The sequence below is a fragment of the Aedes albopictus genome, chromosome 3 (assembly GCF_035046485.1).
Source record: "Aedes albopictus strain Foshan chromosome 3, AalbF5, whole genome shotgun sequence".
NCBI classification, from domain to species: domain Eukaryota; kingdom Metazoa; phylum Arthropoda; class Insecta; order Diptera; family Culicidae; genus Aedes; species Aedes albopictus.
In genome coordinates this window covers 237,790,673-237,808,357 of record NC_085138.1, presented here as the reverse complement: position 1 = coordinate 237,808,357, position 17,685 = coordinate 237,790,673, and the positions used below count along the sequence as shown (strand labels likewise).

At 39.8% G+C, this 17,685-nt stretch overlaps 1 protein-coding gene across 3 annotated transcripts in view; it reads right to left on the bottom strand.

Annotated features, from left to right (window-relative positions):
- Window positions 1-17,685, bottom strand: part of LOC115264580 (F-box/LRR-repeat protein 16) — a 177,820-nt gene that overhangs the window by 121,311 nt on the left and 38,824 nt on the right. For all 3 annotated transcript variants that reach the window (XM_029868433.2, XM_062859681.1, XM_062859680.1), the window contains exon 2: window positions 12,579-14,196. In XM_029868433.2, coding sequence (XP_029724293.2) covers window positions 12,579-13,409 — 831 coding nt within the window. In that variant the 5' untranslated portion in view covers window positions 13,410-14,196. The remainder of the gene's footprint in view (window positions 1-12,578; window positions 14,197-17,685) is intronic.

Here is a 17,685-nt window from a genome sequence, read left to right as displayed (position 1 = left end):
ATGTCTGTAGAAATCCCTGGAGAAATTTCTCGAGGAATTCCTGGAAGAGTTCCGGGAGAAATTTCTTCAGGATATTCTGGAGAAATCCGAGCAGGAATTCCTTTAGGAGTCCTTGCGGAAATTCCTGGAAGAATCTCTGTAGAAATCCCCGGAGGTATTCAAAATGGAATTAACGAAGGAATTTTTGAAGTAATAATGGTGGAATTCCTGGAGCAATTTCCGAAAGAATTCTTTGAGGTATTTTTTGCGAAACATTCCTGGAGAAATTCCTGGAAGATTTTCTTGAGGAATCTTTGGAGAAATTCCTGGAGTAATCCATGTTTGCATTCCGGGAGGTATTTCTGGATAAATTCCTGAAGATTATTTTTTGGTGGAATATCTAGAGAAATTCCTGGATGAATTCTTTAAGGAATTTCTGGACAAATATTTAAGGCTTCCTGGACGAATTTCTAGAGGAACTCCTCGAGGAATTTGTGAAGGATTGTTTTGAGTAATTTCTGAAGAAACTCATGGATGGACTCCTGGATGAATTCCCGAAGAAATTCCTGAAGGAATCCATGGAGAAATCCCTAAAGGAATTCCTAGAGAAATACCCAGAGAAGATCCGGGAAAAATCCCTGCTGTAATCCTAGGAGGGATTCCTGAAGGAATCTGTGAAGGAATTCAAGGATGAATCCCTGGAGAATTCCTAGAGAAATATCTGGAAGAACCCTTGAAGATTTTTCTGGAGAAATTCCTGAAAAATGAAGGAATTCCTGGAAAAATTTCTGCAGGATTTCCTGAAGGAACTTTTTGAAAAATTCCTGGAAAAATATTTGCGGCTTCCTGGAGAAATGAGAACTCATCGAGCAATTTCTGAAAGATTTCCCAGAGGGATTTTTGAGGAATATCTGAAGAAATTCATTGATGAAATTCGTGGAGAAATTCATGGAGGAATCCCTGGAGGAATCCCTGGAGAAATTCTTCGAGGAATTCCTAGAGGAATTCCTGGAACAGTTTCGGGAGAAGTTCTTTCTGGAGAAATTCGTGGATAAACTCTTGGAGGAATACCTAGAGGAATTCTTGGGGGTATTCATGAAGAATTTTTTTGAGGATTTTCTGGAGCAAAAACTAGAGATTTTTTTATAGTTGTCCCAGGAGAAATTTCTGGAGAGATTCCTGGAAAAATTCCAGATATGAAAATTCTGTGGAAATCCCTGGAAAAAAATCTCGAGGAATTCCTGGAAGAGTTCCGGGAGAAATTTCTTCAGTATTTTCTTGAGAAATCAGAGCAGGAATTCCTTAAAGTATCCTTGATGAAAATCCTGGAGGAATATCTGTAGAAATTCAAGATGGAATAACTGAAAAAAAATTTGAGGGAATGAATGGAGGAATTCCTTAAGGAATTCCCGAAAAAAATCTTTGAGGTATTTTTTGCGAAACATTCCTGGAGAAATTCCTGGATGATTTTTTTCAGGAATCTCTGGAGAAATTTCTGGAAGAATCCATGTTTGCATTCCGAGAGGTATTTCTGGATAAATTCCTCCAGAATTTTTTGGAGGAATTCATTTATGAATTCTTAGAGAAATAACTAGAGATATTCCTGGATGAATTCTTTAAGGCATTTCTGGACAAATATTGAAAGCTTCCTGGAGGAATGTCTGGAGGAGCTCCTCAAGGAATTAATAAAGGATTTATTTAGCAATTACTGAAGAAACTCATGGATGAATTCCCGAAGAAATTTTGGAGGAATCCATGGAGAAATCTCTGGAGGAATTCCTAGAGAAATTCCCGGAAAAGATCCGGGAAAAATTCTTTTATTATTTTCTGGAGGAGTTAGTCGAGGAATTACTGGAAGAATCCCTGGCTGGAGACAATATTGGAGGAATTCTGGCAGAAATTCTTAGAGAATTTTCTGTACGAATTACGGTAGCAATCCCTGGAGGTATTTCATGAGGATTCCGTGGAAGTATCCCTGGAGGAATTCCTAGAAGAGTTCTGGGAGAAATTGATTGAGGATTATGTGGAGTATTTCGTGAAGGATTTCCTGGAAAAATCCTTGGATGAAAGCCTTGAGAAATTTCTGGTGGAATCCAAGGAGGAAGGAATTTTTGAAGGAGTTCCTGAAAAAAAAAAAAATCCTTGAGAAATTCCTGGAGGAATCCATGGAGGTATCCCTGAAGGAATTCTTGGAAGGGTTCCGGGAGACATTCCTTTAAAATTCTCTGGAGGAATTCTGACAGGAATTCCTAGAGGATTTTCTGGAGTAATTCCTGGAGGTATTTCTGGATGATTTTTGAAGAAATTCATGAATAAATCGTTGAAGGAATGAATCCCTGAAGAAATCCTTGAGAATTTCCTGTAGAATTTCCTGGAGGAATCCATTGAAAAATTGTTCGAGAAATTCCAGGAGGAAATCCTGGAAGAGTTCCGGTAGAAATTACTTTAGGGTTTTCTGGAGGAATCTGTAGAGCAATTCCTTGAAGAATCCCTGGAGGAAACATTGAAGAAATTCTGGCAGACATTCCTAGAGGATTTTCTCTAGAAGAAATTTCATGAGGAATCTCTGGAGGAATTCCTGGGGGTAATTCTGAAGAAATTTCTGGAGTATTCACTGGAGGAATTATTTGGGGAAATTCTGGAGAAATATATGAGGCTTCATGGAGAAATTTCTGAAGGAACTCCTCGAGGAATTTCTGAACGAATTTCTGGAGGAATTTCTGCAGGATTTTTTTAAAAGAATTTCTAAAGAAATTTTTTTAACGAATCCCTGCAAGAACTCCTTGAGAAACTCCAAGAAAAAGTTCTGGAGGATTTCTTTGAGGAATGCAAGGAGAAATCCCTGTAGTTTTGGTGAAAATTCCCAAATTTCAGGAGGAATTATTGGAGTATTTACCAGAGGAATTATTTGAGGAATTTCTGGTGAAATATATGAGGCTTCCTGGAAAATTAATGGAGGAATGTCTGAAGGAACTTCTCGAAGAATTTCTTAAGGAATATTTCGAGGAATTTCTGAAGACATTCATTATTGCATCCCTGAAGGAATTCCTGAAGAAATTTCAGGAAAAAATCCTGGAGAAATTCCTAGGGGATTCCGTGGAGGATTCCCTGGTGGAATTTCTTGCGGAATCATTCGAGGAACTCCTGGAGGAATTCCTGGAAGAGTTTTGGGTGAAATTACTTTAGGATTTTCTGGTGGAGTTCATGGATGATTTTCGGGGAGAAATCCCTGGAGGCATCTCGGGGAAATTTCTGGATGAATGTGTAAAGGAACTACTCGAGCAAATTCTGAAGGAATACCTGGAGGAGTTTTTTGAGGAATTTCTGAAGAAATTTATGAATGAATTCCTGCAGGAATTCTTGGATAAATTGCTGGAAAAAATCCTGAAGAAATTCCTGAAGGAATCCGTGGAGGATTTCCTGGACAAATTTCTTGTGGAATTCCTCGAGAAATTCTTGGAAGGGTTCCGGGAGACATTCTTGGGGAACTCAGGCAGAAATTCCTAGAGGAATTGCTGGAGGAATATCAGGAGTTCTTCCTCGACAAATTTCTGAAAGAATTCCTGGTGGAATTTCTGGAGGATTTTTTGTGGAATTTCCGAAAAAAAATCATGGAGTGATCCCTGGAGGAATTCCTGATGAAATTGTTTGAGAATTTCCTGGAGGAATCCATGGAAGAATCCTTGGAGAAATTTCTCAAGGAATACCTGGAAGAATTCCGTGATAAATTCCTTTAGCATGTTATGGAGGCATTCGTGGAGGAAATATTGGGGGAATTCTGATAAGCAGACATTCAGAATTTTTCCTAGAAAAATGTCAGGAGGGATCTCTGGAGGAATTTTAGGTGTATTTACTGGAGGAATTCCTGGAGGATTTATTTGAGGAATTTCTGGAGAAATAAATGAGGCTTCCTGGAGAAATGTCTGAAAGAACTCCTCGAGGGATTTCTGAAGGAATTCCTGAAGGAATTTCTGGAAGAAGTTTCTGAGGAATTTCTGAAAAAATTCAGTAATGAATCCCTGGAGAAACTCCTGAAGAAATTTCTGAAAAAAAAATCTAAAGAAATTCCTGGAGGATTCCCTGGAGGTATTCCTGGAAGAGTTTTGGAAGAAATTCCTTTAGGATTTTCTGCAGGAATCCGTGGAGGAATTCCTGAAAGAAATCACTAGTTGTATATTGGAGGAATTTCTAAAGAAATGTCTGAAGGAACCCCTCGAGGAGTTTCTAAGGGAATATCTGGAGGTATTTCTGAAGAAATTCATTATTGAATCCCTGTAGGAATTCCTGAAAAAAAATCCTGGAGAAATTACTGGAGGAATCTGTGGAGAATTTCCTGTAGAGATTCCTCGCAACATATTTGGAAGAGATCCGGGAGACATTCTTTTAGGATTATCTGGAGAAATTCTGGCAGAAATTCCTAGAGGATTTTCTGGAGAAATGCCTGGAGGAATTTCATGAGGAATTCTTAGAGAATTTTTTTGGAGGAATTCCTGTAGGAATTTCTGGCGTTATTTTTCGAGAAATTTCTGAAGGAATTTCTAGAGGAATTTGTTGTAAGAAGAATTTTTTGAAATAATTCATGGATTCAGGAATTCCTGAAAAAATCGTGGAGAATTTCCTGGATAATTTTCTGAAGGAACTTCTGGAGGAATTTCTCGAGAAATTCCAGGAAGATAATATTTAGAAACTCCTTTAGAATTTTCTGGAGGATTCCGTGGAGCAATTCCTAGAGGAATCCCTGGAGGAAATATTGGGGGAATTCTGGCAGACATTCCTAGAGAATTTTTCCTGAAAGAAATTTCAGGATGAATTCCTGAAGGTAATTTTGGAAGACTTTGTGGAGTATATACTGGAGGAATTCCTGGAGAAATATATGAGAATTCCTGGAGGAAATTCTGAAGAAATTATTGGAAGATTTTTTGGAGGAATTCCTGGAGCAATCATGCACAAATCTTTGGAGAAATCCTAGAGGAATCTCTGTAGATTGCAACAAGGATTTCGATCAAAATGTTCTATCTAGGAATTCTGACATTCTTCAATTCTAGCATAACTAATTGTCCAGGATCAAAATTCTTTCACAACGACAATATTTTTTTTTATAATTGATAATTTTCTGGATATTCTTCATTGTATTTGATACGTTTATAAAATGTTATAAGAGTCGAGATAATGACTTCATATTAAAGTTTCGTAAAGCCTTGATATCATCACCATCCGAAGCCTTCTCCAGACTCCCAATATGAAGTACTTGGCGATGTTAGCACCACAACATGTTGAAACCCCTACTTGGGAATTCATATTGCGTGTAACACCATAATTCTATTTTGCACCATGATCATACAAATATTGCACCATAATAATGGTGCCCCCCCTAAGCAAGAACCCTGCGCACGCTAGTGAGTGTTACATCCGTTTCTACGATGTCTCACGTCGCGTTAGTGGGACTAAGATGAATGCTACGATGCCCATGAAAAATACCGTGGATTCACAGTTATGAATCACACACGGTTACGGATCAATTCGATGTTTACGATCGTATGTTGCCGCTTAGCATGGCATGGAGTGGCATAGTATAGTGTTTATGCTATGAAGACTACGCTACACACTTAATTTGAAATGCCGGGATCTCAGCATTTTCTCAAACTTTCACCGACATCCGCACAGCCGAGCGCTCGGCAAACAACAACATAACCGATATTTCAGCAACTTTGAAAGTTCATTACTGAGGTTCGGCAACTGTTTTGCTGAGAATCAGCTAACAAATGCAGTTTAAACTGATATATCAGTTTTTGAGTTTGCTGACTAGTCGTCTGTGCGCGGAAAGCCGAGCCCGCGAATATTTTTTAAACCATCTACCGGCAGCATACTTTTTTTTAGGTAAAAAAAAGTTCAAATAGCTGTAACTATTTTGTTTTTCAATATTTTTTCACATTTTTTTCAGGGGTTCTAAAAATGTCTTCTATTTTCAGGAAATACCTTGGTTGGGACACTTGGGCATCTGGTTCCGGAGATATTTCGATGTTCCTTGGGGTACCAGCATATGGCCAACAGCATAAAGTTAGGAAAAAGTGTGACACATTATTTCACACCTATTTCATGTAAAGTAATGAATAATGATCGTCACAGATCTTTCCGAAGTCATATATATAATTATACTTAACAACTGTTCAGCCCAAAACACGTGTTTTCCATTCTGATTTCGCTGTCAGTATTTTTATCGCACGGTGAGAAAACTTGTATCGAATGCGGCCAAAAAGTGTTGGTCCTTATTGAAGATATTGTTTCCAGATGTACTAATTGCGATATGAATATGTTTATATTTTTATTATTAAATATGGTATGGTCTTGGACATGGTGCATTCAGAGCATCTGTTCAGGTTATCTTCTCATGCTCAGTCGAAGATCCGTTAAGCAATTTTTTTATTTATGCTTTTGTCATGGAATCTTGATGTTATGTTCAATAAATAGTGCATATGGATGTTTAGGGATACTTGAAATGTGTCGATTTCTGAATGCTGTTTGGTTATCTAGGTGACTGCGGGAACAATATTCAGTAAACACGACAGCACTGCAATGTCAAATGCATTGATCCAAGTGTATCCTACAATCGAACTGCTGCGGAAGATAAAAAAATATAAAAATCAAGGTACAAGATATCTTGTTACATGCCTCATTTTTACGTTGATTACGTCTTTTGGCACTCAATGTTAAACTACATCATTCTATTCTGTTTTATTTTATGTGATTCGTTTAAAATATTAGTTCTTTAATAACTTGGTTGTATAAACAGTTTTAGCCATGATTTATCCCATAATCCGAACAAAGTTCCTAGTCAAACTATGACGGGCTGAAGGCGTTTATTTGACAAGTGAAAAGCACATTGTTCAGGAGCATATGCTTATCGATACATCAGCGTAATAAGATGCAGACAAATGTTTTGTTAAACTCCTTTGTTAAGGAATCAATGCTTGCCGAATAAATTTCTTGTTAAACGTTTGAAAGGTGTTTTAATTTATCATAGTTGATACCGATGAGGAAAGTCGAACATTGACTACTTTCTCAATCGAAAAATCATTTAAACAGTAATGTGTAGAGCATAATTTTAGTTCAGCTATCATTACCATTATTAAGCAACAATTCAGCAAGCTTGCTTGTTTGTGACTTGCAATTGTTAGTTGGGAAGGCGTTGTTCAGTTGATTACCACGTGCTGTGCTAATTCACCACTGCTGAACACAAGTTCAGGAGTGACCATTATTGAGTCATGGGAAGATTATGTTTTGCTTTGGGTGCTGCATCTCACCATCTCTAGGATGGCGCAGATAGGAAGGCATGCGGCTGGCAATCGACAGGTCTCGAGTTCTAATCCGGATTTAGGTAATTTTATATGTAATTCTTATTTCATAATAGGTGTTCTCATAATAATAATAATAATTACTCTCGTGAGAGTTCAACGTTTTTGCATTTTATTTATTTTCAGTCATTTTTGCCAAAGCTGAATAACAACTTGCCTGTACATTTGTAAAACGTTTTGAAGAACAAAAAATTAAGTTGGTGCACAACATGATGCTTTATAACTTCTCCAAATTTGTGTGAACAAAACCCGAACATAGGTTGTACGTGAAAATAATTCAAATGTTATTCAACATTATGTTGAATTAATTCGTCATAATGGTGTTTGTTAAATGAGTGATTGTTAGTTGGGATGGCCACTTACGGAATCCGGGTAAGTTCCTCCGGAACCGGTTCCAGGCAACGCATAAAGTGGAAAAAAATATATGAAACGACACATAACTACTCAATATGAAATTCTCTGAAGGAATTCCTCATGAAAATCCTTCGGGGAATCCTCTTGGAATTCCTTCGGGATTCATCCTGGAATTCCATTGGAATTTATCCTTGGAATTCCTTCTGGATTCCTCCTGGAGTTTATTCGGGGATTCCTCCTGGAATTCCTTTGGGAATTCCGCCAGGATTTCCTTCTTAATTTTCCCAGAAATTCCTTCGGGGATGCCTCATGACATCCCTTCAAGGATTCCTCCTGAAATTCCTTCGGGGATTCCTTCTGGAAAATCTTCAGGAACTCCTCCTGGAATTCCTGCGGGGATTCCTCCTGAAATTTCTTTGGAGATTTCTCCTGGAATTCCTTCGGGAATTCCCCCGAGAATTCCTTCTGAATGTTCTCAGAAATTCCTTCGAGTATTCCTTCTGGAATTGCCTCGGGAATGTGTCATGGCATCCCTTCAAGGATTCCTCACTGTACTTAGTCGAGTCAAGTACAAGATACTGAAGACGACCTTACAGTTGAGGTCGAAATACGTATCTGTCAAAGGATGCAAATTCTTAGTGGAATTCAAAGGAACAGTACTTAACACGATTTTCTTTTTTTTTTTTTTTTTGTCTTTATTAAAGAGATTTTCAGCCCTGGGCTGGTTCATCTCTGCTTTTTTTTTTTTTTTTTTTTTTTTTTTTTTTTTCTTTTTACTTGCAAATTGTTAATGATAAAAAAATGAAAATTATGTCGGTCGTCCATGTCAATAATATTCATGCCCGAATTTCTACGCCGTAAAACTATGTTGCTATGACAAAGAAATTCATGCCAAAAAAGTTTACCGGTATAATGCAATAAATTGTTTCTGAATAAGGCGACGCCCCTCTTCATTTTGCGGGTTTCGGCACATTACAAATAACAATTTTTATCTTGTTTGCAAACATTTGCTTTCAAATCACAATCCAAACAACAACATGGCGCTCAGGATATGCAAGCAGGAATTCATCATTGTGATGAAAACTATTAATGCCGTCAAGTTAAATCCTCCTGGCTTTGTTTGAGATTGTTTAACATCAGTTAGTGTGAAAGGAACATGTTTTAGAGTTGCTGTCTTTTATGAATACGGCCCAAAGACTAGATAACACTTCTCATTCTTAACGCATAATTATTTACGCTACTAAAATGCTATTAGGGTCTATGGAACCGCAGGTTTAGACTAAATGCTCTTAAGAATCCGCCCCTTGGCCGATACCCGTAAAAAATGTTTCCTTGTGGCTATTTTATCCGCTTTGTGAAAGATAATCACAGGATACCGGCTGTAACTGCGTGCGAATGAAATTTATTCTTCGGTGATTACTTTATTGCCGGAGCTGGAGCAAACGATCCCCACCACCCATCAGTTACTTTGGAAACCCCGGTCGCAATCTGGACTCTAGCGGAGGATGCTCAATTTAGTCGCCTAGCCAGGAAAGTAAGGCCCACCCGAGGTTGTTCCCATCATGTTATTAAAATTAAATGAAGCATAATTATGCCTGATTGATTACTTTTTCGTTTGTGCCGCATATCGAATATAATTAATATAATCAAAAGGAGATCGTATTGCAGTAACAGTCTTGAGGTGTTTTTAATGCTTCTCATTCTAAATCCGAGAAGGTGTAAGGATGCTTTATTACGACTTTATGCAATCTATCAGGTTTTAAGACCAATAAGATATGGCATGCATGCGGCTTTGAAAGAAGTTTTAATATTTAGTTTTGATTCGTACTTAACAGTTCGCTTACATTAACATTTTTGCTTGGCAAAAAGACAAGCAAATAAGTTTTATTCGCTGGACTTCTAGGTATCTACAAAATGTTTTAAAGTGGCATGTGTTGTTAAAGCTGCTTTACAATATGAACAGCTTCAGGAAACTTAAAGGGTTTAACGAAACCGTGACAAAACCCCAATAAATAATGTCTAAGAGCAGAAAGCATTGAAATTGTTACTTGGTTCTGGTATATACAGGGGATGGCCAGAATGTTTGGGATGGACAACTTTTTTTCTCTCACAAAAATGTTCAACATGCTGTAACTTTTCATAGAGTGCATTAAAAATTCTCAAATTTCGACTGTTTGTTTACCTATTATATGTGCATGATTAAGCTTGATTGATTGATCTTTCGCGAAGTTAGAATTGTTCTGGTGAAACACTATTTTTTGGACAACTAATTTGCGAACTGTCTTATCTCGGAAACCAATCAACCGAATTGAATGAAATTTTTTACGTTTATCAACAATATATTGATATTTGATACGACGCTATAAATTGTAATATTTTCTTACGATGGATAAAGTTATACCGGTTTGACTTTTTAACCCATATTCCTCTATAAGTCAAATTTAGAATATCATACAAAAATTACTAAATGTGTTATTCTTTCAATCCAAATAGGCTTTAATACATCTTATCAGAGATATCTTGAGAACAAAAGCAGAAAATCTTTGGATATCAACAGTAAAATTTAATGACATTGATGTAAAAAGAAATACATTTTTTCAAGAAAGATCCAAAAAGTTTCAATCTATGATAACTTTTTTCAACGTTCAAAAAGTACCTGTTTTAATGACATGAGAAGCAATGTTTTGTTGATAAACGTTTAAAAGTTCATTAAATTCGGTTCACTGGTTTCCGAGATATGACAGTTCAAAAATAAGTTGTCTAAAAAATAGTGTTTCACCAGAACGATTCTTGCTTTGCGAAAGATTAACCAATCGAGCTCAAAATTGTACCAATGATGCACATATAATAGGTTAATAAACAGTCAAAACTTTGAGAATTTCTAATGCACTCTATGAAAAGTTACAGGGTTTTGAACTTTTTTGTGAGAGAAAAAAAGCTGCCTATCCCAAACATTTTGGCCACCCCCTGTATGTAGTTTATGATAAGCCAAAATTTCAGCGCTTTTGCTTCACGTACCGAACAGTTATGAATATTTGAATGAAAATGAATTTGACGAAATCATCACTGCTTGGACAAATGTTTGATACACAGTCAGGCTTATTCTGCGCGGCGTGTGAGGTGAGACGAGTCGAATGAGGTGACAAAAGTCGACTCGCTCCATTTGATTTGCATTAGTCGTCTCACGTCACGTGAGACGAAACCGTCCGTCACCTCACACGCCGCGAAGAATAAGCCTAAGTACCTTCAATTTGAGCACAATCGATTGAGTCTAAGGGATGCATAACGAGCTTGAATTAGTATGGAAAAATTTATGCTGAAATCACAAGCTTTCGATTTTTGCTGCTAGGCGTTAAATCACAAAAAAAAAACCTTTGATAGCAGGCTTGTCCACACTGAGCGCAAGAAAATTCTGCTCTTTTGATTTTCACCACAAAAACCATCGTGTTTATGCAATCTTCTTATCCTACCTGATAAAAGGATGTTTGAATATCCTAAATGACATTTCGAACCGTCAAAAAATCGCACCGCAGTGCCGCACTGAGCGCGCAAAGAGAAATTCACTGGGGTGAATTCACCCGGGTGAAATTCTCTTTGCGCGCACAGTGTGGCACTGCGGTGCGGTTTTTTGACAGTTCAAAATGACATTTAGGTAATTTCAACATCCTTCTATCGGGCAAGATAGGAAGATTGCATAAATACGATGGTTTTGGTGGTGTAAATCAAAAGAGCAAAATTGTCATGCGTCCAGTGCGGACAAGCCTGTTTGATAGTACTGTAGGTAACTATATGCCATACAACTTTGACGAAGACTGCAAATTGACTCAACACCTGTGGAAAAAGTTATACCCTAGGTAATGTGGGGGAAAATTATAAAAAAAATCATAATTGATGTTATTTCTTTACATGCACTAGAAAAACAAAGGACTCCCTAAGAATATCCTGAAGTAATCCCTAGACACATGTCTGAAAGAATCCGGAAGAAATTCCAGGAGAATCAAAAAAAATCTCTGAAGCAATTTATGTACTAATCTCTAGATAAATATCTGGAGATTTCTTGGAAGGATTACCTCGAGTAATCCCGTAAAAGTCTCTGAAGAAATTCTAGGAGAAATGCCAAAAGGAATACAGGGAAAAAATCATAAAAAGATCCCTGAAGGAGAAGTTATAAGAATTTGAAAAGGAATCTCGAGGGAATATTGGGATACATTCTCAAAGGAAAGCCGGGAAGAACTATTGAAGGAATCACGGGAGCAATTTCTGAAGGAATAATGGTGGAATCCAGGGAAAATATCCAAAGCAAACCCTAACGCCTAACTGTATCTTGGGATAAATATCTGAAAGAATGCCGAAAATTAATGAAAGAATGTCAGAAGGAGTCGCGGGAAAAGTCCCAATAAGAATCCCGGAGAAAATCCTTGAAAGAAACTCAAAATGAAGAAAACCTGAGAAAATCATTGAAGAAATCCCAGGTGGAATCCCGGAAGAAATTTCAGAAAGAAGTCTGAAAGAATCCTGGGAGGAAATTGATGAATAATCCCTAAAGAATCCCTGATGCAATAATTCATGAAGTAATTCCTAATTCCGGGCTAATGTTCTATGATCTTCGTGCTTGCTACACTATGATATACCCATGCAAAATAGTCATTGGCAGAGGAAGCTCTAGAAACGGCTCATAGAACACTTAGCTGAGAAGCAGGCTTTGTCCCAGGGAGGAAGTTACGCCAAAAAGAAGAAATAGAAAAAAAACATTAACTTTATGTTTCACATTACTTAAGTGCTGTTCAGAAACAGATATTTTTTCATTCATCCCTTCAGTGCATTTTCGCTACAGCCCCTGGTCCCACAATCCTTAATCCATGCCCGAATAGACGAAACATTCAGATCACTCACCTGTAGATGATCCAATAGCGCCTCCAATCCTCGATCGCTGATCGAGGAGCACCGCAAGCTCAACGAGTGCACATGCTTCGATGCCAGTGGGAACGAGTGCACCAGATCCAGAGCATCCTCATCGGTAGCCCCCATCAAACATACGGCATGAAAACTACGACGAATTAGGGAGTTGTACAACTTGACGCGGTCCTGATTGGACGTTTGACGCAGTTCGCGACACAACAGCACCGGCACCAACCCACTCCAGTAGCGCGGCGAACGGTACAGCATGTCACGCCACTTCTGGCAAACCTGAGCCAAAGTGCAACGCTCGAACGACGAGAAGTACAGGAAGAACCGATTCAGAAAGCGTTCATCCTGTAACAGCTGTTCGATCGTGGTGATCTGCGGGGGTGGAGGGGCGGTCGCAATCAGCTTTCCGGTGTGAATATTGGTTCCATGGTGATTCAGATTGATAGGGCCACCGGTGTGATGCTGATGATGATGCGCTATTTTACGAGTAGTTTGCGGCGTGTTAGATTGAGATTTGCTACTAGAAGAACCCTTCCCGCTAGCCGATACACTTCCGGTAGAGCCACCGGATATTCGGGAAGGTTTTTCAGGTGCACCTCCGGCGTTGGTCGCCTGTGCAGAACTGTTGTTGCTACTGGAACCACCACAGAGCACGTTTGTAACGCGTTCCATCACACTTGTTTTCTCCCCGGATTTACTGCTTCCGCTGCTATGGTGGTGCTTCGAGCGCAGCCCAAGGCCATTGATGCGCTTGGAAAGCTCGGCCGAGGCACGCTCAACCACTCCTTGCGCAGATATCGAGGACATTTTCAACATTCAGACCTGCCCGGACAACAGTACGCACTACAGTTTCTTCGCTAATGTAATCACGGCCAACACTTAAGAATTTCCACTTTATCCTTTTTAGTTGAAAAATCAGCTCTTCAGAGCCACTTGAAATACACAAACACTCTTCAATCGATTTTTCCTTTCTCGCTGCACTGTATTATGTGTATTTCCACTTCCACTATGGTGCACGATTATGCTGCTCAGAACAAAAGAACTTATGCAATCATTTCCTCCGCACACTCTGCATTTGAGATCGAATTTCACCACCTTCTTCAGAAAACTGTCGAAAAACTGCTCCGTCCCAATCTACCAAATTCACACCTTCCGTTGAACTAGATTTCGATTAAAAGGCAAAAACCTTTCCTTATAAATTTCTTATAAGCTCTTATTCTGAAGCACCACGTCTCCACTGCTGGTAAATAAATAATCACAGTACAACGACAACCGACGTCGGTCGACGGGTTAAGCTATAAGGGCTAGTAAATGGATGGCTAATTTTCCGTACTATCTTTAAGAGCAAAGAACACGACCCAACCGAAGCGTGTCACAGCTGCGAAGGCCCTACCCCGAAGGACTGCGAGCTCAGTTCGTCCGACCCGACCGACGACCACGACGATGACGACGACGACGCCAACGAAGCCAAAGAGGTGAAAAACACTGCTCCCGTATCCACCCGCGCACTCCGCTACTACTAGCTCTACACCACCCACACGGTCGACCTCGTGTCTACGGGTGGTATCGTTTGTTGTCTTGCCGCGAGGCCGCTGGGGTTATCCTGCGAATACAGAAAAAGAGAACAGCAAAAAAAATCAGTATTGCTTGCTCAATCGCATTGAAAAGAAACGCAAGCAGCAGCAATTTTCCTGCTGAACATACAAGCCAACAACAACAACAACAACAGAGTGTGGAAAACGGAGCATCGGAAGTGAGTACAAGAAGCACAAATACCAGTAAAAAAGAGAGTACCATGTGTAGCACGAGCAACGGCTGCAGACTGTCAGGCATCCAAGATAATCGATTTTTTTTTGGTTTCCAAACATTTGGGGTACTTTAGGCTAGGCTGAAGATTCAAATTCTTGAAATTGTAAAATATTGGGTTTTTGACTGAACCGAAAACAGACGTATATAATTCCATTTGTTTCAGTGGCTTTTTTAATCAATATTAACTCATAGAATAAATTATGAAAATATTATGAGCTAAACAAATACCGTTTACCCCATTGGACAGGCTATCGTGTATACTTATCAAGCACAACCGGCTGTATAAAATCACACACTAAATAAAAGTGAATACTGTTTTCGGAAGAACCCGTAGCATCCGGAAACGTGCCCAGTTAGCACATAACCTTGCGTAGCACCTCTTGTAATACCTAAAGATCACTACATCACAGGAGTCGATTATCAACATTAGTTTTTGAAGTCCTGGCCTAACCAGTAGATCGAATTAGAGAGTAGGTGATAGCTACACTCACAACGATCACTTGGCGGTTCGCTACTGTATCGACTACATGTTATTATTGTTTTAATCGCCGCGATTTGATGTGCTGGTAGTTCATCGCCGAAAACCAATCGATGAACTACCAGCACAGTATCGACTATAATAATAGCGGGTAGAGGAAAAGGCGGCTAGGTCAAGGTCAAGCTCTCGCAGGTGGAAAACATCATACTTCGACGAAGGGGTATTTAGGAAGGCACTCCGCCGTGAGCGAAACCTACTTGATTTAGATGACGACGAGCTGGTAGCGATGCTCTCGCGTGCGTGCGACGCGACCATGCCTAGGCGAGTCCACCCTAGAAATGGGAGGCCACCGGCTTACTGGTGGACCGACGCGATTGCGGACCTGCGCAACAAGGCCTGCCTTGGGAGTCTCTGTCAGAGTGCCAATGCGAGTCCGTGGGGTGATCCTTACAGGATCGGGATGGCAAAGACTGGGGGTGGAGGCGCTCCGCCGTGAGCGAAACTTAATCGGTTTAGACGGCGACGAGCTGGTAGCGGTGCTCTCACGTGCGTGTGATGCGACCATGACTAGGCGAGTCCACCCTAAAAATGGGAGGCCACCGGCTTACTGGTGGAACGACGCGATTGCGGACCTGCGCCGCGCCTGCCTACGGGCTAGGCGGCGGATGCAGCGAGCACGATCAGAGGAAGAGCGAAACGAACGGCGGGTGGTGTTCGCCGCTGCATAAGCCGTGCTTAAGACCGAGATAAGAGCAAGCAAAAAGGCCTGCTTTAAGGGTCTCTGTCAGAGTGCCAATACGAACCCGTGGGGTGACGCCTACAGGGTCGTTATGGCCAAGACGAGAGGTGTGATGGCTCCTACAGAGCAATCTCCAGAGATGTTGGAGGGGATCATTGGAGGACTTTTTCCGCGTCATGATCCTAGTCCTTGGCCTCCTTTCGTAGGACAGCCGGGGACTGGGGCTGGCGATGAGGAGAGGGTCACCGATGTGGAACTTGCGGGGATAGCTAAGGCCCTTAGCGTAGGTAAGGCCCCAGGTCCGGACGGAGTTCCGAACCTGGCCTTAAAAGTAGCCACGGTGCTCCATTTACCGTTATTATAAAATAAAATATACCATCAAAACCTGAAACGCCATTCTCTTTATTTATCTATCCTACACTTCTGGACAAATTTTTAAAATCATCGTTGGGCGAATTTTTGAGTTACGCCCTTTTAAAGGGCCTAACCTCTAAAAAATCGAGTTTTCTATAGAATAACACCACATTTCATAACAGAATCATGAATTAAAGGCATCAATAACATAAATTATCATGAACAACATTGAAATTTGGCAGTATGCATCCATATGAACATCGGTGGAGTGCATTTTGTATCAAAATTTGTCATTACGTCAATATATCGTAGAAGTTCTTAGGGCCTATAGAAAGCAAACATTACATTGGCGTAACAAATTCAATTAAAAGTTTGTATTGTGATTTCATATGTCAATAGATGTTCATATTACTCTCCGTCAACGCGATAGTATTTACATGCCAGCACCAACATTTAAAAAGGACGTAACTGATCTTCAATACAATATCTTCTTCCATAGCAGATCGAATCTCATCTTTCCCAGGACACCAACAACCACTATCGGAAAGAATTGCATTTCCTCTGTCCAGTAGTAATTGTACATTGCATCGGAGAGATAAAGGGTTGGTTTCGGCAAGCAGTTTCGCCACTTCGAAATGTTGGCACCGATATATTAAGAGCGTACACTCTCTATAGAGCAAATCTGCCTTAAAACCAATAGTCAAAGTTTGTCAAAAATATTTAATATGAACAACCACAAGTTAGACAAAAAGAAATATGTCTGTGTGCCACATATCTTGAGTTATAAGAATAGATATTCAAAATATCGAATGGCCAAAAGACAAAAAGTCGGAACAGGCAACAAATAATCAAACATAATATTTAAATAGGGGAAATTACCTATTCTCGGCCGTTTTGTTCTCTTCGTCTTGGGGGGTTTTTTGAACCCTATTGAACTCAAAGTTGGCCTCAAATCCTTCCCAACTAAGCTGAATAGTATGGCCAAGTTTCAGGCAATTTGGTTGACAAAAACCCCCCATGACGAAGAGAACAAACCTGCCGATAATACCCAATGTCACCCTATTCTGGGTGAAAATTCTTTCACCTTTCAAAATATGTAGGTAAGACCTTTTGTCCCTACTTATTTAACTTTTCTTCGACCTATTGTCTTTCATTTTTTATTTCATTTCTGGAGCAACATTTGAAAAGGGCCCAACAGGTTGCCTTTTTTCGAAATCGCTTCGAGGACCTAACAGCAGCCCGTCCACGCAAATGAACACCGTTATCCGAAAGATTGATGTTTGCTCTATCTGAAAACTGTCTTAGTTTGTGTGAATAAGTTGATGGGGGCTCAGGAGCGGCGTGTGAAGTCATTGTTTACCAATGCTTGTATGCCCTTTTTAAATGTTGCTCCAGATTTGTACGATTTATCTTTTCAGCTTCAGCATTTCAGAAGGGCGTAACTGGTTGATGATACGGCTCCTTCTTCTATGGATGTCGATTACATGCCACCCTCTAAGGTAAGCCATCGAAAGAGGAGCATTCTTTTTGTCTAGAAATGCCACACCACAGCTTTGAAAAAAGGTGTTGTTTTGGAAAGCAGTGACGCGCTCTTGAAATACTGAGACTGAGAAGACAAAACGTTGAAATGCAAAAAAAAATCGAAGACAATATTGCGCGTTTCGCCGTAGATTATCGCACAAAAATGTTCAAAATCGCTAATGAATCGTCGC